Source organism: Hesperophylax consimilis, chromosome 3 (genome assembly GCF_061612785.1).
Source record: "Hesperophylax consimilis isolate HC1 chromosome 3, BYU_Hcon_1.0, whole genome shotgun sequence".
In the NCBI taxonomy this organism is placed as follows: domain Eukaryota; kingdom Metazoa; phylum Arthropoda; class Insecta; order Trichoptera; family Limnephilidae; genus Hesperophylax; species Hesperophylax consimilis.
This window is the reverse complement of record NC_142838.1, coordinates 35,277,568-35,301,185: the sequence shown is the minus strand read 5'-3', so window position 1 is coordinate 35,301,185 and position 23,618 is coordinate 35,277,568. Positions and strand designations below refer to the sequence as shown.

At 34.0% G+C, this 23,618-nt stretch overlaps 1 protein-coding gene across 2 annotated transcripts in view; it reads right to left on the bottom strand.

The window, feature by feature from the left end:
- Nucleotides 1-818: 818 nt before the first annotated feature.
- Nucleotides 819-23,618, bottom strand: part of Klp31E (kinesin-like protein 31E) — a 173,473-nt gene continuing 150,673 nt past the window's right edge. The window contains exons 14-25 of one of the 2 annotated variants that reach the window (XM_089650551.1): nucleotides 23,243-23,407; nucleotides 21,664-21,836; nucleotides 20,403-20,738; nucleotides 19,170-19,379; nucleotides 13,095-13,248; nucleotides 11,885-11,996; nucleotides 11,525-11,708; nucleotides 10,442-10,606; nucleotides 10,142-10,262; nucleotides 8,022-8,195; nucleotides 6,833-7,032; nucleotides 819-1,283 (exon numbers count right to left, since the gene is read on the bottom strand). In XM_089650551.1, the coding sequence (XP_089506677.1) occupies nucleotides 1,208-1,283; nucleotides 6,833-7,032; nucleotides 8,022-8,195; nucleotides 10,142-10,262; nucleotides 10,442-10,606; nucleotides 11,525-11,708; nucleotides 11,885-11,996; nucleotides 13,095-13,248; nucleotides 19,170-19,379; nucleotides 20,403-20,738; nucleotides 21,664-21,836; nucleotides 23,243-23,407 (2,070 nt within the window). In that variant the 3' untranslated portion in view covers nucleotides 819-1,207. Of the gene's footprint in view, nucleotides 1,284-3,267; nucleotides 5,142-6,832; nucleotides 7,033-8,021; nucleotides 8,196-10,141; nucleotides 10,263-10,441; nucleotides 10,607-11,524; nucleotides 11,709-11,884; nucleotides 11,997-13,094; nucleotides 13,249-19,169; nucleotides 19,380-20,402; nucleotides 20,739-21,663; nucleotides 21,837-23,242; nucleotides 23,408-23,618 lie in introns of those variants that run through there. The other variant, XM_089650557.1, reaches the window with a different exon arrangement.

The window sequence follows — 23,618 nt, the reverse complement described above, 5'->3', positions numbered from 1 at the left end:
TCAATAAAAAATAAATAAGCATTTCTTGTTTTCTACAAGTAAAATAAAAATAGCCTCAGTTTTGTAAATTCAATATGAATTTTAGAAGGAAAGGACTTTCTTGTCTAGGAAAATAATGAATAAGATTCAAGTAGCAAATTTAAATAAAAAAGCAAGCATCTATCACTCTCTTGTCTCAAAAACAGGGTAAGAAAATACTACATAACAATTTATTAGCATTGTTATCAAAACATCGGATATAAACTACGTAGGTACATCATAAACTGTTATTATAATAGAGAAACATTCTATATGTAAGCCTCGTGCTTAATGTGTAGTATTTGGAATCAATTAATAGGTTGACATAACTATACTGATTGTGATATTCACGAAAGCAGAATTTACGGGATAAAATAATTAACTTTGCTTTCCGTTTGATTACAAAAATATACTATGCATATTGGTAGTTTCCTCTGATACGAATCTCCTTCACTCGTACCTATTGGTGATGCACCCAACACCTGGCATCTTAAGGCAAAATAAAAACTTCATTGATTGTTAAACACGGTGACTAAAATGAATAATAACTTTGTCCAATGGAAAAAAAAATCATTTCTGAAAGCTCGTAAAAAAACAAAATAGAACAAATAATAAATAAGTTGTTTATGACACCAATAACTGGCATAGACAAATTGATTGCAAAATCTGCTGCCATATTGGATTTACTGATTGGATTATTGATGGCGCCACTAGGTCCATTTGACAAATGACAATGTTATGAAACATATCGTAATATAGAGGCCTATTGGACAGTTTTTATTGATGCTATGCCATTTATTGTACCCCTGCCAGGTGTTGAGTCCATCCCCGTATAATATATATTGTACATATGTATGAAGATATTGATTGGAAGTTAGATTTGAGTGTGAATCAAACAACATGAATGCTTGCGCCTCGCGAGGAGGTGTTGGTCTACAACCCTAATCTAAGTCTTCTCTGCCATCTAAACTTCTACTAACTCTCTTAAACTCTATCATAAATATTATCACAATCTCTTTGTGTAACAGAAAATAGTATTTAATTGATTCGGTTAAGTCTTTGGGTAAAATTAATTTTCTACGTCTCTAGTTAGTTTAAAGATTCATTTTCTAATGGCAAATTTCAACCTTTTGCTATAATAAGAAGGATAGCATTCATTAATCCTCCGCGACAGAGGCTTAGCTAATTGTCAGCTGTCCGCAGCAGCCGTCAGCGCATTCTGTATCTTTTCCGGGTTGGTCTTCCAGAACCTCACCTTGCCCCCGCTGCAAAAGTACAGGAATGAGGAAAAAATAATAAATAACCAAAACATAAACACAAAAGTGGGGCCGAACTCTGTGAAATAACTTGATGACTTGTTACTTGACTAAATGAAATTAAAGAAAAAATCACAAAGAATAATAATTGTTTATGATGAATGATGGTGGCTTGATACAATGCGAACACATAAATAAAGTGATTTTTTTCATTTTAATGCTTCATTTAGTCATGATAATGAATACGGACTTCCACGACATTCAGTAAACATTAAAAAAAAACTACAAAACTTACACTGATACAGGTGAACTATAAAACCAATAATATAAGTTGCTGGTTTGTTAATAACTGGTTTTATTGGACAATAAACTTGTAATGCCTCTAATTTAAAATCATAAAAAAACAAAATCCTTCAAATATTTACTATGCATCATATTTAAAATGTGTTATTTTATTGTCTTAGTATTGTAGCTTTTTAAAGCGTACATAAATAAACACACTGTAGAAAGCTCTTTGCGAAAATGGCAGAAAACTTTGCATTTAAAGCTCAATAATGATAAATGGGTTGATTCCAAGATAAGAAAATAATGTGAATACATATTTCTGTTTTAGAGATTTATAATAATTATTGTTAAGCACAAATAATGTGATAATTTTGTTAAAACGGTGTTGGTTATGAAAGCTTAAAGGTGCGTGATCATGAATGAGTAATGAATTGAAAAGAAGTCAAGTGGGGGGTTGGTAATAAATAATATAATAGTTCTATGGCAAATAAATATAACAAACAGTTGATGACATTATAATATGCAAAAACTGATTTTATAAGCGTGCAACTAAGAGGCATACACCAACTATACAAACTACTGAAAATTTCAAAATCATACACCCTCCTCATGATTAAATAATCCCCTCAGCTTTTACTGTTGTGGTTATGTTGCACATCGAACAAAATCTTTTCCTTCGCTTAATTTTCATTGTGCACCAGATGATTCGATTTTCACAATAACTTACTTGTTTTTTGCAAATTGTAAATTGTACTGTCTTACCAGATAATGTGTTTATATATTTATAAAAGTAGTGTATAACCTACCATAAGTAATTTCCATAGAAAATGTATTTATTTTCAGAGAATTGATTTTTAAATAGTATCTTTAAGGATATGCTGGCGAACGAGAGGTTAATACAATCGGTAGATTGAGCATCATACATTGATTCCTTATAAAACAGAAAATCTATTTGATATCTCAGTCGGAATTCAACTTTAGCTCGTAACGTCATTTCCACGTAGAGCTATGAAACTTTAAATAGTCATTAAACTGTCAAAAACTAAGAAAAATGCAATATTGTGTTACAATTCAGGCGACCATAAAACAACAACTACGTATTTTCTTTGTTTACAAATGTATGTTGTATGGTAAAATGTAGCAAATTATTTATTTAGTGCCATCTCAGGAATGAAAATAAATTGAAAGAATGTATATATAAAAAAACATAGCAGATACTCATTTATTTACAGCGAATAAAAGAATTCTGGGACTCGTGCAATCGGTGCTTGCTTCTTGCAGACCGAGGTGGGATAAGCTGGACACACAAAACGTAATGAAAATGATAACAACCTTGGGTCAAACTGTCGGAGATGGCAAGATGCGGTAGTACGAGGTCGGGGACATCAGCAAGACTTGTGAAAGTGGATATAACACCAAGTGACGTGCGACACATGCATACAAACAAACAGGAATAGCCAAACACTAACAGAGTCCAGGAAATGTGAGCTGTAAAGTATCACATCTTCAATCATCCAAATTATTTTACTCAAAAATGATAAGATATGAAAAGGTGAAAACAATTCTATGTCAAAATACAGTATTCTCTCGGTAATCCGCCGCTCCATTATCATCCGAAAACTACTATAATCCGCCATTAATTTTACTAGTTGAAAGCACAAAATCAAGCTCTAGAATTTGTCAGTATTCTTATTTCGAATTCAGTACTTCATCATGTGCGTAGACTCGAGCACCAAACTTTGTACACCGACGGGTTGGGTTATCTTATTCTTACACACTCAATTACTATATCGCCGTCTAATCTCACTGGCCAGTCACCAGGGTTAATTATTGTTGTTTTAGGACATTTCATTTAGTCCTATGTATTCTAGCAACTGTCGCATGTGTTTTGTTCGGAAAATGTTCCATTTACAAACCGAAGTCTTCTCGCAAGCATAAACATGACCTTCCTTACTTAAAATAAAAAAATGTAAATTTTACGAAAGATCGATAGCGGTGCTTGTTTGATTTTATGAAATACCGGTTTTGTATGTATGACACTTGCCCGGTTTTGGGGATGACAGATTCTTAAGAGAGTACTATACTTGGAATGTGTAAGACAATAGTTTTTTGTTCCGATAATTTGGTTTACCAAATTATTAAAGTGTATTTGATAAATAACGAATTACAGTAAAAATGAATGTTACGAAAATCTTTGGCTTCATAATAAGTTCACACGACTCCCCTACCTAAAACTCTGTGAATACTGTGCGGAGTCAGACGCATAACCTGATTTTGCACAAAGTCGAGGGTTCAGTGACAGACATGCAAGTAGTGTTCTAACCTCTCTGCTTGACCTTAAAAGAAAGCCACATTATAATTGGCCTATTGTTTCTGACTACATATGTGCAGATAAGTGAGATTTAGGGAGTTGTGCATTTTAGTATTAGTGATAGAGAGGATACCTGCACCTATATATGTACACAGAAAATTAATTAATAAACTATGAACTACACATATATATAAAAAAAACCTATTATGTAATGAGAATGTACCAAAAAGTTTTAAAAATTCATAAAATCTAATAACATATTTTTTATGCTGCTAGGATTCTACACTTCTTTATTCATTTATTATTTTTAGCATTACTTTTAATAATTTAATGTTCAAAAATTGAATGGCAAAGAAAATAAAGATTACCAATGTTGTAAATAGTTTATAGACAGTGCCGGATCAGTCCACTACGGGCGCCGACATGCCAAGGCGCTGATAACAACCTAACACAGCACCCTTGAGGTTTTTACTAGCGCTAGGCGCCTTTTGGCTCAGTACTAGTCCTGTTCATAGATAAATGATTCTAATCGCTGTTACAACAATAATACGGCCAGTAAAAATTATTTTTTATTAGACAATGCCGTATTTCTTTCTTGTTCAATAAAGTACACATTTAATTTATTTACAACATTGCCTTTTAACATAAAAAAAGTATAATATACTAAATCTGTGAGCGGAAGGAACACCGGAATGAGTCAATACTTAGATCATTCAGATTTGCTCCTTAGATGTTATATCTAAGGAGCAAATATATATACGCTAATTATTGACTCATTTCATTATCCCTTTTGTCCACAGAAATGATTGCAGGCTTTGCACGAATACCGACAAATGGCACATTTGTAGAGGCTAAAACGATTGAATCAGTCATGTGTGTGTCAACTCCACTTTGTCCAAAATGTGGCTTTAATAGTTGTATGTGCAAAGTCTTCAAAAGCAAATCTTTTACAAAACCAATCTTAAAAAGGAACAACTACAATCATTTTGAAGCAATACCAAGAATAATAAACAAATAATCTGAGCAGTCGCATTATCAGTTCCACGATGCATGCAATTATAGAAGCAAAGCATTCGGCAAGCCCGGAGTGAACTAGAGCATGTAGTACATATGCCAAATAAGCCACCAAGCTGATAACCAAAGAGAGAAGGATGAACAAGTGTTGAGGGTGGGGAAGGTGAATTGGGGATTTGGCAGACAAGTTGGGATTAGGGTGGGGCACGATTCATTGCTCCGCCACGGGACAACGCCATATCTTCACCTCACCGCTACTGCAAAACCAAAATAACCCGTACAATTTAGTCCATTTCATATATGTATTATTAGAGTCCAATTTAACACGCCAGATGCGTCAGCTAGAATACTGTGGTTAAAATAAACTGAGATAAATGACACACACCAATATAATATGCTATAAAATCAATTTAAAAAAAAAAATACTTGGAATACTTTCATTACATAATAAAAAAAAAAATCTTGTTGAAACAAGTACAAAAATCCGATATTTACGATGGGAGAACCTAAATTGAAAAAATTACTTTGGATTTTGAAACACATTGCATGATTAAGACTTAAATTTGAAACAATCAAAAATGAATAAGTCCTCCCATCATAAAAATATATATCTCTGATTTTGCAATCATGATGAGGTTCATATAATTTTTTTATAAAATATTTTTTGCAGTTAGAATCGCAGTCCTCGGATTTTGAAACACATTGCATGATTAAGTACAAATGACAATGTTTGATGATATAGAAAAACAAATATTAATGGAATTATAGACAAACATAGGACGGGTTTTTTCGGAGAATTTGAACAATTCATCAAATTTCAACATTCATTTTCAAGTTCTGTAAGAGATTTTTTCAAGTTCTGTTTTTATTTCAGTTCTGACAAGCAACTAGCCTATAATTATATAATAACAGAACTTTCACAGAACTCAAAAACGAACCTTGGGATTTGATGAATTATTCAAATTTTCCGAAACAACCCGTCCTTAGTGTTTATTGATTAACTAGCGATTTTACACAAAAGGAATAATATATAAGTGACATTATACGAGGAAAACAAGCCATAACAATGAAATGTAATGGTTGAAAGATAATCTACTCTTAAAAGAAGTTATTCAACATCAAATATATTTACAGAATGAAGTTAATAATGTATTTTATATTGAATTTATTCTGACATAATCTACAAGATTGTCAGAGTAATAAAAAACAATAATTTTGAAACTTTTTTTATAAAAAAAAAAAGTTATGGTAATTTGATATGATTTCGGTCTAACAAATTTACTGCCTGTTCGTTTGTGCGAATAATTTTGACAAACATTCTCAAAATGCAAAAATGCCTTAACGATAGATTGATTGATTACCTTTTTCGTTTTTAATGTTCCATACTATTTGCTCTACCATAGACTGCAAATTCTATAAATTTTAAATATGAATAAAACTGCATTCACAACTCCAAGCTGTCATAAATCCTCTTATGCTTTCTCGAAAAATTCACAATAAAAAGTCAGTTGGCATAAAATAAAAGTAGAATATATGTTATGAAAATTTTATCATAATTTGTTCCTTATCTTTAACTTCAAGATCGCCGGCGCAAAATTTTCGCCGTGTGCCATTTTCGTACTTACTTGTTCTTAGCAAAATTATATTTTTCTAAATTGTATCATCTTACTAGATATTGTGTATATTTAAAAATAGTATATAATCTACCATAAGTAGTTTCCCCATAATAATAGCTAGTTATATTCAGAGAAATGATATTTTAATAGTATCCTTAAGGATACGCTGGTGTCAAGAGGTCAAGCCTGGAAACTAAAGGAGAGTGATGTAATTTATTTTAAAAGTTAACATTCACGAACAGGCAGCAAACATATAAAAATAAAAATAAATCTCTGAAAAAAAAGAAATCAATATGTTTGTGTTGGCTGGTTGGAGTTTGTGGAATACTAACTTGGAGGCGGTGAATATTTGCGTAGAGTTGGTGGCCACGTCGTTGATGGCAGAGCTGTCTCCCTTGACCTGAGCCAGCAGGCGGCAGGAGGTGGCGTCCCACAGCTTGAGCTGGCCAGCGCGGCAGCCCGAAGCCAGCAGTCGTCCCCCGCGCAGCAGCGCAAGGCCCATTACCCAGCCCTTGTGCGCATTGTACACAGTCTGCCAGTTACAAAAACATTAATTAAAAAACTATCGACTTTCCCTTTTCAATAAAAATCATAGGGTTCTTTGACAATATTCGAATTTCAGATCGCTGTCAATGAGGCATATAAATATAGATTCTATGACAAAACAAAACCTTTAAAAAAAATAACAAAGAAACTGTGATAGTTTGAGGTACAGGATATAGATGGCTCTAGTGTGGATAGATCTTAGAGGTTAAAGAATTATTCAACATAGTTAGCTAATTAATCAGTAGAACACAGGTTTGCCCCTCCATCTTCAGAACCAAGGTGGGCTAGCAGATGTTTTTAGCAACAGAGAGATTTTGAGAGCGTAACAGAGAGGACATTTGAAACCGGGCCGTCTTACACATTCGTTCCTGATTACAAGAGTTTTTAGTATAAATAAAGATTTGCAGCGAATAAGGAATATTAATTTATTCACAACACAAACAACAAACCTAACCTAAATTATTATCGTATCAAGTTCTCTTTTATCCGGTTACGATAAATAAAGAAGACATCCCATACGTACGGTGATTTCAGATCAGGTTACATTCTGTAGTCTCTCCCGTTTTACAGTGCTCGGTGTTTAAAACCTTTGCCGAATGTCCTATTTCAGTCGAGTAATGGATAGCAAGAATTACAATAAAATGGAGCCATATGTGTATACCCACATCTACGATTGCCGTTTGATTTTTATGTGTCTTATGGACAAATATATAATTAATATTGAAGCATAATTTATTTTAGGTAGGAACTTATCAAGTTGAAAGTTTCTTACACTGCTTGTAATATTCGTCAAGGTAAAATGTTTAGGAGACGAGAGGGATGGTGGAGATGTGGTGAGCTTTGACAGAAGGGATCGATTTTCAATATCATTCTGTCAAAGAGTTTATAATAAGCACATATTAATAAAAAAAATATGTAAAATAGTTGAAGTGTAAAAAAGTAATGCGGAAAGTGGCAATCAGTGGCATATCTTACATGAGGAGCGTCCTGCGAGCTGAGGTGCCAGCGCTTGATGCTGGTGTCGCGCGAGCCAGAGAACAGCGTGTCCTCGGAGAGAGCGAGGCACTGCACCCCGTCGTAGTGCGGCGGCTCCAGGTGCAGGCGGGGCACGCCCCCTGTGCTTGATGCCCCCCCGCGCACCTCGAATACCTGCACACAAAATATGGAATCAGACACACAACGTAGAAGGTATAGTTACAGTAAAACTTGCACACATAATATTTTATGCAATTTAATTTTTTTTTTCACCTCTGAATCTAGAGCAAAGAAGCTTAATATTCTGCAACGGAGGTAAGTTAACCTTTACGTACCAGAAGGTAAAAATAATGTTTCACCCAAAGGGGGGTCACTAGAACCCACCATATATCGCAGATTGATTGTGTCTCTTAATATTCCTTTTATCCTTTCCAGTAACACTCGAATATTAGCTACTACCTACAGTTTTAACCGGATATTGTCAATCATTAAGTAATGCAAAACGGTAAAAGAGATATGTAGTACGAAATCAAGCATAACTCAAACGCAAATTATTGTAGCCCTTTCCAGTAAAATGCACTTTTTACGATTGCAGTCGCTGCTTGTTTGTGGTCATTGATGTTTTATATTTTAGATGAGACATGAAGTGAAAACATAGGTTCCACAGTTGTCCGTTCAATTAATCCGATTTGGCCTCCATCGTCGACCGACCAGAAACTACAAAATCCCGTCTACGCACAGTGTGTACCGATTATCGCTAGTGGAACAAGTTTCAACGAGATATTAGTACACAATTGTGCCTTTATGTAATTCTTCTTCTTTCGTATGGTGGGGGGTCAGAGGGGGACATCTAGATCTGCGAGCCATTTTAGGGCCTCAGGCGTCGCCATGTGGACCTCATCAATCCCGCCGGGGAATGAATGGAGCGGGCATTCGTTGACCACATGTTCGGTAGTCTGCACCGCACCACATTCACACATCGCCGACTCTTTAAGGCCCCATCTGTGCATCATGTGGGCACAGCGGCTATGGGAGCACCTTAACCTATTGATGGCGGACCAGGTTTTGCGAGGCAGTGAGAACCCAGGCTGTCTCTCGGTGGGGTCCTGTATGAGATGGGCATTTCCCACGTTGGCCGTTTGCCACTCAAGTTTCCACCTATCTTCTGGGGTGAGAGGTAGTCGGAGGAGCCTCTCTCCTCCTTTATGTAATTATATAGGTCTATGATAATGTGGAGAAGGTAATATTATGTAATTATATAGGTCTATGATAATGTGGAAAAGGTAATGTGAATCGGGGGAGAGAGTAATTTCGTCAGTGTTGGATAAATGTTATTTAACATCTTAAAAAACACTAACGGGGTAATTATTTTTAAATGCAGATCGATGTACTGAATTAGGATTCCCTAAATTACAGAGTATGTGATGCAAAAAAAACAACTTAGATACTGCACAAAAATCTCGTACGGGTAAGTGTATTACCTCCCTCTGGTGTGGGAGGGTTTGAAGTGTAAATTTAAAAGTTATACATAATACAGGGTTTTCCAATAAGAGGTGTTATTTTGAATAGCTCGCTATTTCGGTAGATGTTACATTTGAAGCTGTCATTTTTTGACATTTGACAAGTAGAAACTACGCCATTAATAAAAATGGAACGATACACACTTCAACAACGTATTGAAATTATTAAAATTCACTTGAGTGAATCAAATGCAAATCATCTTAAGTGATGAGGCCCATTTCCACCTCGGTGGCTTCGTCAACAAACAAAATTGTCGCATCTGGAGCTCGGAAAACCCAAGAGTTATTGTTGAAAAGCCTCTATATCCTCAACGTGTGACTGTTTGGTGCGGTTTATGGTCCGGCGGAGTCATTGGACCTTACTTTTCAGAAAATGAGGCTGGAGCAACAGTTACGGTGAATGGATTGCGCTATCGAGAGATGATTAATGATTTTTTATGGCCGGAATTGGATGGTATCGATCTGGATAACTTTTACTTTTAACAAGAGGGCGCTACGTGCCACAAAAGCAACGAAACCATTGATCTTTTACGATTGAATATCAAAATAACACCTCTTATTGGAAAACCCTGTATAATAATGAACATATTAATATTGTACCTTGATGTAATGATCTTTAGATCCTGTGACGACAATATCATCCACATCAGTGAGGGGGCCCACAGCCAGGCACATCACAGCAGCTTGGTGGCCTGTGGACAGCTTGTTTGTGCATTCAAACCTGCAAATAAAAACTCTTTTAGAAAATTTGTATGAAAAATAATTTTCTTCCGACAAATTTAATGAAGGAGAGTCTGTTTACATAAAAGAAGGAGGAAATTGGGATCTTGTTACAGACATATCAGTGGCTGGTAAGAACTCTAAACGCACCCTTAATAATGAAATAATGTTTTAACTTACATTCTGAGATCCCAAATGCGGACTTTATCATTGGACGTGGTGTAGAGGGTGCTGCCCTGCTTATTGAGCATGATGTCGTAGATCTGCGACTCCCCGGCCGGGAGGTGCACCGAGCGGGACACGGCCGCCAGCGGCACTATGCTGCTCTGCGTGCTGCCCGAGGAGCTACCGACACATTGTATTAGAAGCTGAACATTGAGATAGAGCTACTTGTACTCACAATGAACTATTACCAGGGCACTGCCACCTCAAGAGACACACACACAGTTGTTTGCAGTGTAAAGCACCAATAGCCGTCAGAAATGTGAAGAGAACTCCCATCCACTTATGCAAAATATCCCTATCTGGGTCTTAGAGGTTATGATTTTAAATGCCACATAAAAAACGTAGCCTTAGAATACATAACTTTATACATATTACTAAAAGGTGGGGCAAAAGTAATCACCCTATTGGAAAACGCTATAACTTATGCAAATGGCGCCAAATGTCAATTCGGTTTTGACATTTGTGAAGTAAACAAATGCAGAATACAAATCGACAAGACATGAATCGGTTTACTGAAAAAAAAACAAATTTCACAAGCAGTACCAAAGTTTATCATAAAAAAAAAAAAATTATAGCTTAAGAACATCGGGTGATTACTTTTGCCCCACCTGTATATTCATAATAAACAATAACTGAACATAAGTATCAAAATTATGTACCTATTTAGAAACATTAACTCAAAGAATAATAACATATTGTCATAATTTTGGTGGTTGGTTGTAGATTTGCCCATGATTATATCCTATTTCCATTATGAATGATAGTTTTTTTTTCATTTAATAATAATTACATACATAGCTTGAAGACCCTCAAATTAAGTTTCAAATTCGCCAAAACTAAAAAGATACATATTTATTTAAAATCAAAACAAAGCCGCAACATACAATTACAAAAACAGAACGAAGCCTATGCAGTGACGCCAACCAAATGGTGTTTGATGGTGCAGAACCTTTCCTTATCAATAATAATAATAGTTGAGAGAAAGATGCACTTTTTCATAGTTGTGGTATATATTGATATAGTGTTGTATATTCTCACCACAGGGTGCGAATGGCGCGCACGGGGGAGGCCCGCAGGTCCCACACGCGCACGTAGGCCCCTGACACAGAGAAAACTAGGCGTGTGATGGGGTCGTAGCGCACCGCCACCACGTTGTTGGGGTGCCCCACCAGGGTGTGCTGCACGGCGCCTGTTGTCAGGTCCCATACTTTCACCGTGCGATCTGTACATAAAAGTCATTATAGAGAGACATCCACGGATGGTTTTGATTCACTTGGGGTTAATGTATTATCGTAACATTTTTCTAATCATCATAATAGATTATTTGCTGACATTATAGTAAATCATCAACTTAATCAAGAAGGTAAAAGCAAACTATTTATGTATGAATACACCTACCAGCAGCAGCACTGAAAAGGAGGTCCTCGGTGGCGTGCAGAGAAAGGACTGCACTATTGTGACCTTCCGCAATGTGGGTGCAATGCAGGAGGGCTCGGTCTACCGATTGACTCTGATGACAAACAGAGATTATTATCATTCAAAATTTTACTAGTATTATACAGGGTGTATCGGCACGTACCCGACAAACTTTAACCAGTTTTTCTTTAGCACATTTGGAGTAAAAAATGTTATGGGCACTTTGCTGTCCGTTGACATTTTTTTTTCAATTAAAAACAAAAAAAAAATAAAAAATCCACACTCCGTCACTGTCATTGGCATTGTTTCTCGTGTTCAACAGCTGTTATTAGCAAGTGTGTCAAAAAGCGTCTTCGCTCTTTCATACACACTAAATAATAATAGTTAAAAATGAGACGAATGGTGCCATGCCATTTCGTTGTGATTGTAAAAGCGCGCCAATGTAGGTACGTACGTACATTATTCAACGAAACTCGAATAAAATATTGCCAGATAGGCTTTCAAACTTTGACAAAGGATAAAACAGTGGTGACATGTGGTGAAAATATGAATGAAAAAATTTTTATTAAAAAAAAATGTTACCGGACAGCAAAGTGCCCTTAACATTTTTTACTCCAAATGTGCTAAGGAATAGCTGGTTAAAGTTTGTCGGGTACGTGCCGATACACCCTGTATATGCTATTGAGTAAAATTTCTACCTCTATTAAGATTTCTAATTGGCGCTTGTGATTCCTACGGCTATGGCACGGCGACAACAATGGCTATAGTGTTTCATTTCTTTAATAGGTGTGAGGGAGATGTATGATAATGATTGCACTTTTCTTTCGGAGGAAGCACAAATACATACATTGTTTTCAAAAGCTCTATTTTACATACTATTATTTAGTGCGTAAGAAAGAGATGTAGCATTATTGCGAAAAAGAACACACGTTTTACGTTTTGTTTGTGCCGTTGCCGAAGGAATTATAAAAGCGCCCATTAAGCAAAACTTAACATCCACCAAGTTAAAATTATCTTCTAAAGTAAAATTAGCGTTTTTCTCACGACGGAGAATCGTGGTTTGATAATAATCAGCTTGAAATGCTGACATTTTCATTAACATAAAATGATTTCCCTCAGGGCCTCCCGTGTGAAGTTTTCAAATCGAATTCAAATAAAAATTATAAGTAAAGTTTCGTACGAGAATAATCACCTTGTTAACAAACTCCTTGATGACCCCTCCGACCACATGGTCCGGTTGTACTGTGTTGCCCGCCAGCCGGCTGAACACGTTGTCGTCTCTGTTACTCGCTCTGCGATTGGCTGGCGGGGAGCCGGGGGGCGTGGCAGAGTCCAGGCCGGCCTCCCTGATTGGTTAGTGGGCAGCAAGCGTTATTAGTGGGAAGCTCGGGCGGGTTAGGCGGCCAACGCACACAACAAGACACTTCAAGAACCAAGAATTTGAATTTAGAACACTAAAAAAAGTAAAACTCAACAGGGTAAAATGATGCCATAAACATCTGCTTTCATAACAGCATAGACAACTCGGAAAACTTTTATTCATAAGGAGGTAGGTACCCATATTTTTAGGCAGGGCCAGAGAGAAGCAATAATAATATTTAGAAAGAAAGATATTTAGAAATTACAAGAATTGTATTATTGTCTCCATTGTATGAATAAAATAAAAGGGGTTTTGGTTCTAAATTCAAAATTAGGATTGAAAATGATTTTATTTCTTTTTTAACCACATTATTGACCACAACCACATGGTTGTGAAATGGCAGAGATTTGTGACAGTGAATAATGAATTAATGAAAATTTTTTGATTATTTTATTTTTGTTGGTTATTATTTATTATGATTCCGAAAGTGCTTTCTTCCACAATTAATAAAATAAATAGAATTTTAGAAAATTTGCTTGGCTCTTGAATGTCATGGATAAATAAATCATTATAAAAATAATATTTCTTGCTTAAAAGTTTGAAAAATCAAAGACTTTAAAAATTATTATGTATAATGAAAATAAATCATAATTCATAAAAGTTAATTAATTTGTAGAACTTGATGATTTTTGATTGTATTATTCTTATAATGATATTGAAATATCGATGAATGATAAAATGTAGAAATTGCTAAATAAATAAAAAATATTATTAAGAGGATTTTACTAAAACAAAAATACAAGTAGGCAATAATTCTAAAGCAAAAATTCAAGTCAACAATAAGATATCAAATGTATTAAAGTTTTAATAAACAACTATGTCTAATAGAAAAAAAGCTAAATTTAGTTTAATTAAAATATATAATCAGATCATATTGAAATAATATACTGTTACAAGGAAATATTATTAATTTTATAGTTATTTAACACATATTTTATTATATAGTTATATATTGACAAACAATATGGTTTTGAATATAACTATGTTTGGTATCTGAAGATGTGTGAATACCGATGAACAGGAATGCAGGATATATGAGTGGCTTATTTATTATTTTTTTCATTTACAGTGTTAAATTTTTTGCGTGTTTGAATTAGAAAAGTGAATTGATTCCTTTTTTGATGTAATAGATGTATTTGAAAATATTGCAAATTATTCTCCTTTATGATTTGATATAATTAATAGTATTATTAATAATAATAATTGTAGAGTAGTATTGCTTTTGAAAATTTTGTATGTAGTCCCCTTTAGAGATGCGGTGATTTTTTCCCTATTTTGATTTGTTGATCATATTTGAAACATTTAGGACGGGTTGTTTCGGAGAATTTGAACAATTCATCAAATTTCAACGTTCATTTGTAAGCTCTGTGAAAGATTATTTCAAGTTCTGTTTTTATTTCAGTTTTGTCAAGCAACTAGCCTACAATAATATAGTAACAGAACTTGAATAGGACTTTCACAGAACCCGAAAATGAACGTTGAAATTTGATGAATTGTTCAAATTCTCCAAAACAACCCGTCCTTAATGTTACCATTTGTGATTTGGTGATTGTATTTGAAATGAGAAATGTTTCCTTTTATGATTCGAAACATTGGTTGTCTTAATTTGTCATTTGATCATTGTATTTGAATCATTGAATGTTACCATTTGTGATTTGTTGATTGTATTTGAAAAGTTCCCTTTTATGATTTGAAACATTGGTTGTTTTAATTTGTCATTTGATCATTGTATTCGAAACATTGAATGTTACCATTGGTGATTGTATTCGAAATGTGAAATGTTACCTTTTATGATTTGAAACATTGGTTGTTTTAATTTGTCGTTTGATCATTGTATTTGAAACATTGAATGTTCCCATTTGTTATTTGTGGATTTTATTTGATATATTAATTATTCCTGAACATTCGCCACATAAAATAGATGCAAATATGCTGCATTACTAATTGTAAGAGATCGAGTAGGATAAATCATGTTAATAACCCTATGCTTGTAATTGCTGTATTTTTTAAAGTCTTTGAAGGTACCACACTAAATAAGCTAACATGCCTGGTAATGGCAACGGGTTTTCTTTATTCTTGTGAGTGAGAAAGAAGTTTCATAACATGCTACAATCTTTGTCTTTTCCTTGCCTGATTATGATTAAGCTTGCAGCAAAAAGTTGTTAGTTTTTTATCCACTTCAAGATGATTTACAAATATAATTTTGTTAGAGAATTAACCAATTGCTTTAACTCTTAGTGTGTCGCTGCAAAAACTTTCTAATAGTTGTTTTTTGCAAAATGATGTTTTTGTAAATTGAACCGTCTTACCAGACAATGTATTGATATATTAATCAAAATAATGTGTACTTTCCCCGGAATAGCTAGTTATATTCAGAGAAATATATTTCTCAATGTATCCTTAAGCATTTAAGGGGTTAATCACACAATAATAATAATCATTGTATTATTTATCCATTGAAATATCAAAATCAATAATAATTTTGAATGTCTGAGAAATAAATTTGAAATTTGCAGTAAGCCACACTGAAATGAGTTGCAATAAACCACGCTGGTATTTTTGAAGTTTTTTTTTGCCATTATTTTTTCCAAAGAAAGATTAGGCGTGTATTTTTATCATCTGTATGTATGTCATTCTTATATTGTTGGAAGTGTAAAATACTTGTGTATTGTTTAATGCATGCAGAGTTGTGTAGTTAGAATTGAAGCAGTTAGCATTGTTAGTAACAATTATTGTTTCCACAGTATTTTAGGCTACTACTTATTGTTAGTTTGTTAGAAACATTAGCAAACATTCTTTATTTTTTTACTGTGCGATATTCTTAAAATTGCACTTATGAAAATCAGGCACTGTTACAACTTTAAATAAAACATGTTCATATTGAAATTTTTTAAAAATTTATTAAAAAAATCATAATTACAATTAGATTTGTGACTTTAAAAATAATTAAGTAAAGGCATTATCTAACTGTAAAATCATCAATCCATGCTTAAAATAAATATTACAGCGTACAAAAACTATGTGATAAAAGTATTATATAACTTTAAGTCATAAATAATGTTTCAGTTAATTTTGTACAAAAGTCACAACATATTTGGCACATATGTTTGTTCTGTGATTCGATGGAATAAACACGTAATCCTATACAATTTACAAGACAGAGTAAGCAGAGAAGGTAAGAGCTATTGCAGAACTAAGGAAAGCATCTAACTAAATACATTCGGCTGTGCAGTTAATCTTTGTCCTCCGTAATGGATAATTCTGTTAAGAGACTGAAAATAGAAAAAAAATGTGTTGAATATCTGTCTATCCAACAGACAAATCCCTCGGCGATCTCTCCATAAGCCAGAAAGCAACAAGCTGTTTACATCCTAATTCAAGCGGAACAACAATCCATGCGCAAGGCCACACACTCTATATTTTCATTAATCTTTAACCAAATAATATAACCTACTGTTTCATATATAATTCTGTACATCCATGAGGAATGTAAAATGAAGTACCTAAATAAATAATATTAATTACAAAAAGGCAGAAGGTCATGAAAAACCCAAAACCAAAATATTCCCTTTCAAAGAAATGTGGCTTGTTTATTTCTGCCTTGTAATAAAATAACTATAGTCTACAATTTGTCACCCGATTATTGTTTTTTTCTGTAGAATTCTTGGGAGAGCCATTTAACAAGGTTTCACTACCAAAGAAAGTAATTTGCAGATTTTAGAATTAAAAAATTGATCTCAGATGTACCATTCTTCTTTGTTTTAATTGACTCCAAAAATTTATCAGTTTCCGAGATTATTATATAACCCACCACTTTCAATTTTATGTTCTATATTATCACACATCAAAAGTTTACTCTCTCATATTTTTATGTCTCTTTTATAAATTTCAACTTCCATAAATAATTTTCTCTCTCTCTCTCTCTCTCTCTTTCGATTTTTCTACGTAAAATCAATGATTATATAAAACTTACATACGGCACGATTCACAGTCAAAAGCCATAGTTCTTGGGAAACTACCTGGCTTCGCTATTTTTGCCTTCACGTAAAATGGATTAACAAAAAACCTCTAACGACTCGGCACAACTTGCCGAGATTTAAACGGTGTATGATCTATCTAATAATATGTGTATTTTTACACAGAAAATGTAATAAATGTTGGTTTTGCCCAAGTAATGCTCTTTATTTGTAGCGTTTTCACAACCGATTTAAATAAATAAGTCAGTGAATCAACACATTTTATTCATTTTTAAATATTTGAATAACGAAAAAATAATATAAGTATAAAGATAACAAAAATATATCAAAGACACACATACACATACAGATCATGCACTCAAAATTATACACACATGCAAATACAAGAAAGCATCTTCATTGAAAAGCGGTAAAAAAATACAACAAAACTTTAACCAATTTAAAAAAATTGAAGTTTAAGATTTTTGGTACATTCTCGATTTTCATTGTAAATGTAATACCTCTTATTTATTTACAAATCTACGGTGCATTTGGCAAGAAGAAGGGTGTACAACGATACTCATATAGTGTTGTGTAATTTTGTAAAATGCATGCCCTGATGTAACATTATTTCATTATTTTAAATAGCTGCAAAGATTAAATTTTGTGTGTAAAATAGTGTAATAGGGATGGGCATAATCAAGATATCAAAATGTTTTGAGAGATTGCTTGTTTCTTTCCACTTAATATTTTTTTTTTGTTTACTGTGTAATCCATTTAATAAATAAAATAAAAATTACTGAAATTATTGAAACAATATTAAATAATTTATTAGAATGTTTTGATTGTGCATATCATGGTGCGTAGTGTTCATTCGCTTTTGAACATTGTTCTCTTTGTCAGTCTAAGGTAGACATTAAAATCAGTGTCATGTTCACGTGTGTAAATTAGGTACTAGTGATTGCTATGGAAATCGCAAGGGCGTTATTTATGGGACACCGAAATTTTTGACTTCAATTTTTGATGGAGGTAGTATTCTGAATTTTGATAAGGTGAGTATAGCCTATAATTAAAAGAAATATTTGAGTAATTTTTGAGATTCATGGATATTTAGAGTAATGATATCGAAGTGCCATTTTAATGTAGGTTATCTTGCAGATCTGTTACTCAACAGTAGCAAACCAGTCATTTTGAAGAAATTCTTATGTAACGATGTCATCAAATAGCCATTCCGCACCATTTTGTTTTTTTTTTGACACTTGAAAGATCCCCATTAAACGCTGATTCTAGGTGCGTTTCAACTTTCTATCAAATTATAATAAGTTTACAAGGTTGACAATATGATCGTTAATCTCGTCTGCTGATCACAATTTGTTCAAAAGCTGAAACGGGTTTAGGAATCTTTCAACTGAAAAAAAAAATAAAATGGCGCTGAATGGCCATTTGATGACAATGTTTGAAAAAATTTGAATTTCTGCAAAACAATTGGGGCTTAGTTTTTATCCTGTAAACCTGGGATTTGAAATTTAAGAATAACTTTGCAATACTTATTTGAAATACATATCAAATTTTCCGAATATTTTATAAAAGGCTACAAAATAAAAAAAAACAGAAAAGTGTAGAGTAAAGGGAATGGCGGAATTAATTCACGCAGTGTGTGACAAAATGACAAACTGTAGAGTTATTATCTCAAAAATGTAACTTAATTAACCTTTCACAACACAATCTATCGATATCTATCATTTCGACTTCACGAATCACATATGCGACATTTGCGTACCGCGACAGCCACATAGCGTTGTAAAGAAATTCATGAAATGGCATGTAAAAAAATATAGCTGGGGTAATGTATGTTGTTGGTCTTTGGGGGTATGAATGTTGAAGTACTCACATGGATCCGGGTTTCCCGATGAGTGGATGTTGCATGGTGAAGCCGCCCGGACGATCGGGGAATGTCCGCCGAGCCGAGCGCGGTGAAATGAGCGACGGAATGTCGGAACTGTTAATGTTATAATACGTCTTGCGCGGGAGGAACGGCGACGGCCGCGTCATGTCATCCGCATTCCCCGCCGTGGATAAACTGCGCTGCGGCATCAGCCCTCTGCTCACACACACAAAACAAACAAGTGCTACAGGAATGCGTGCCAATACGTGCATTGATTCACGTACGTGCAGATACACATACATGCGTTGTTCACGTATGTGCTTGCTTCACATACGCAGAAGACATATTACAATGAAGAAAAAAGGTGCTAATTTATCATTTCAAAGTACGATATTTCAAATTTAACCTTCAATATTTAGATTTTTCTTAAAAAAACAAATCTAGAGCAGTTAGCACAAAGCATCATAATATTGTGTAGATTTGTTATTAATATAAATACATATTTAACAAATACACAACAATATCTATCAAGATGTACAGAGGGGCCAATATTTAGAAAAGCATTTCTAAAAATATATAGTTTTGCGTTAAAAACATTTATAATACAATTACTTAAAACAGAAATACAAAGCAATGGAAATGATTATGAATTTGTGACTAGAACCGTATTGCTTTTGATTGATATAAAAATGATTAATAAGATATTAAAATATTGAAGTTTTTGATGATTTGAGAATAAAATATTTATAGCTAAGTTGGTGAATATGAGATCAGGTCATAAAGCCTCGTGATCATCTGCAAGCTGTAATGTAACCGTTGCCGACACATTAACCAGGCTCTAGTGTACGTGATGTCCACACCACTGTAACGATAAGGGCGAGCCAGCGTCTACCACTCCCTTTGACTGGCGGCAAAACTGACAAGTCGTCGGCTCGCCGCGAGCTATGTATACATCATGATGATTTATGGTAATGGTTACGGTTACAACTCACGGATCAGTACGGGACTTAAGAAGTCAATGATAGAATACACTGACGTGTTAAGTGCTATTTTATATTAATGCATCTCTAAAGACAATTAAATTAGTTAATACATATTTCATATGAAATTTATATCATGACTGTTACTTAATTAACCTATGAGAGTACAATAATATCAAAATTAAATCCATTAACACATTGTGCGGGATGCCACTGAGATTATGAAAGAAAAATTAGTAGATTTATCAATCATATTTACTTGAGAGATCCCGGTGCGCTGGGCACCCTGGCCAGAGGCTGGCCGCGGGGCGAAGTCTCAATCTCCCCACCCATGGACTGTGTCATGACGGGGTCCCTGGCCTTGTCCTTGTCAGACTTGCCAAACACGCCAATCTCGCGCAGCCGTACAGACCCGCGTCCCCCCGCGTTCCTCTCGAAGGCCTGCCCTTGGGGCGAGGAGCGCTGTGGGGGGACGGGGGCTTGGGCGGGGGCGAGGGCGGGAGGTGAGGGCAGGGAGGGCACTCCCACCAGGTCCTCAAATTGATTGCTGCCATTCTGCTGCCTGGCGTACTGAGCCATAAGCTGCACAAGGGAGCTGGAATGACAACATAAAAGATGAGAAAAAATGTTAATGTTTAAATAAAATTAGATGGTGTTAAAAAGAGGTAGAGAAACAGGTCACAGGATGAGCTGATGACTTAAAGAGCACTGCCTGCTTCGGATCTATGTATGTGCATTCAAAACTGGATACATTTACGACTGAAAGAGAAGAAGACGTCAAATTATTGAAGAGTTGTCTGGGAAGATATGATAAATACTCCTTACAAATGAGAATTTTTAACCCATCCTATCTGAAGTTATTTTGACTAAAACTGACCAAAGCAACTGAATTAATTTTTTTGCGAACTTGTTCTGAGTTTAGTGATGTTTTAAAAATGAGATAATTTTGTACTTATTTAATGCAAATATGTACATTTTTTAACACAAAACAAATTAAATTATATATATTTTTTTAATTTGTAAGATGCATTGCATACTTACTATTTACATAAAAACAAATGTTTTGTCGAGAGACATAAATTATGGCAGCCCGGAAGGAAGGCAAGATAACTGCCCTAGATTATGGCAGCCCTTGGAAGGACTTCTAAGATAGCTGCCCTAAATTATGGTAGCTCGGAAGGAATGGGTTAAGTAAAAGTTTTTGTATTTTTGGGTTTTATCACTGAACAGAATCCCTAGAAGCATGATCTATACTGATTTGAAAGAAAACCAATGTCACCAATTTACATTAGACCTTTTGACTCCTAGGCAGGGGCCTGGTCCTGTCTGGGGAGACAGGCCAATGAAATTGATTATCTGTCCAAGAAATAATTTCAATATTTAAAAAGGTTCAATCAAATCAATTTCATTAGGAATTATTGATGTTATGGATATGATTGTGATCCCATGGCTACTATATGGTAACTATATATTATTCAAAATCTGTTTTTCGACGTATGTTAATTAAAAAAATGTATTACCTGTCAACTGGGGAGACAGATCGAGTGGATGTTCCGGAGCTGATCTCATTGTTGTTGTAGCAAATGGTGGAGCCCGAACTGGAGGCAGGAATCAGGCCCAACATTTCGCTGTTGTTCTTTTCCGCCAACATTTGTCTCAACACTGTTTGCTGATGCCCGCTCTCCGACTGGATCTAAAATATTAATACATCAACTTAATAAATCACAAAATACATAGAGGTTTTATAACAACATACATACATAAGCTGGACATCCTTAACACGCACAAATTATTTAATACAACTCTTTGTATCAGTTTGATTACAGTGAGAAGTATCACTTTCAGTCTCCCGAGAAACGAAATAATGCATTTCAATAGCTATTTCGTTTAAATTAAAATAGAAAAATTTGTTTTGTTCATTTGGCGGCCATTACTATTGATGTGATATAATGCATGAAAATAATTTTTGGGTCAGTTTATTTTCTTCTTTTATTTAACTCAATATTATTTTTAAAGAAAGGGTAAAAAAATAACAAAAAAAACCTGTTTCGTGTTAACACGACATGAACAAAGACGATAAATTATCAGTATATTCATTTGAACGAAATAGCTATTAAAATGCATTATTTTCTTTTTCGCAGATTGAAATAGACACTTCTAAATGTTATTAATCTGATACAAAATGTTTTAAAAAGGTTGGGTATTTACATAAAATTTGTTAATGTTTTTGAATAGCCATAATATTACTATAAATATATTGTCAGTCTGGCTTTTACCTCCATTTGACAATGTATTACAAACAGCTGTCACACAAGTAATAAATACACCAAAGCAGAATAAATAAAAAATTAACTAAAAAAACTTAAAATGTTGATTTATAAAAAAACACAAAAAAGCTTGTAAAAATAATTAAACACGTTGGAAAAATATATTAGAGCATAAAATAATAGTACCTACATATGTACAATATTTGTAAATATAAAGAGAAAAGCTAAAGAAGATACAAAAATGTTTCAAAATTTACTACGCATAATAATAAAGAAATAGTTAATCAACTTCACAACTCCACACCTCTGGTTATTTTATTGACAAAATATGTGCACAATGTATTATAGAGACTTACGTTTGGTGATTTCTAATTCAAATTGTATACATTTTGGTAAAAATGAGAGAAAACAACAATAAAAATAAAGTAAACAAATATATTATAATATATAAAAATACAAAGTATAAAATTATCAGTTTTTACAATGGAACTAAACAATTCTAACGCAAGAGGTGTGAAGATAGCGAAAATATCTGTAAAAAGTAAACAAAATAATGTACGAAGATTGTTTACAATCCACATGAAACAAAATAAAAGATACAATATAAAAAAGCAATAAAGGATACAATATTATGAATGCCTATAAGTACAATGTAACAAATAATAAGAAATATATCTGTATTTAAAATTTATGCATAAAAGTACCTATACAATTTTGTTTTGGGTGTGTTGGGCCGAAACATGGTAAATTATTTTTTGTCGAAAAGCGTGAGAATAAGGAATAGAATGTATGGCGATATAATGAATAGGTAAGTTAGGACAAAGTAATCAACCTCTTGCAGCTTGGCCTGGCTGTCCTTGAGCTGCATCTCCTTGTGGGTGGCCTCGTACATCTGGTTGATGGTGAGGTTGTACAGTTTGTCTAGAATGTATCGGGCCTCTCCTAGATCCTGTATTTGGTTCATCAGGATCTGGATATCACCTTGTTCCGGTGTATCCTGAAAAATAAATTGCTATTATTTATCAAAGTTATTTGTTGCACCCTTATTAGTTGAATTATCTTACACCTTGAATGACTTCTAGGTACTTAACTATTAAATTTGAATTTTTTTTTATTGACTACGGGGTAGGTACTTTCCTATTAGATTTTTCTCAATATTTTAATGTGTTCTTTTTTTAAAGTGTAATAAACCAAAGGAAAGAAGTTTT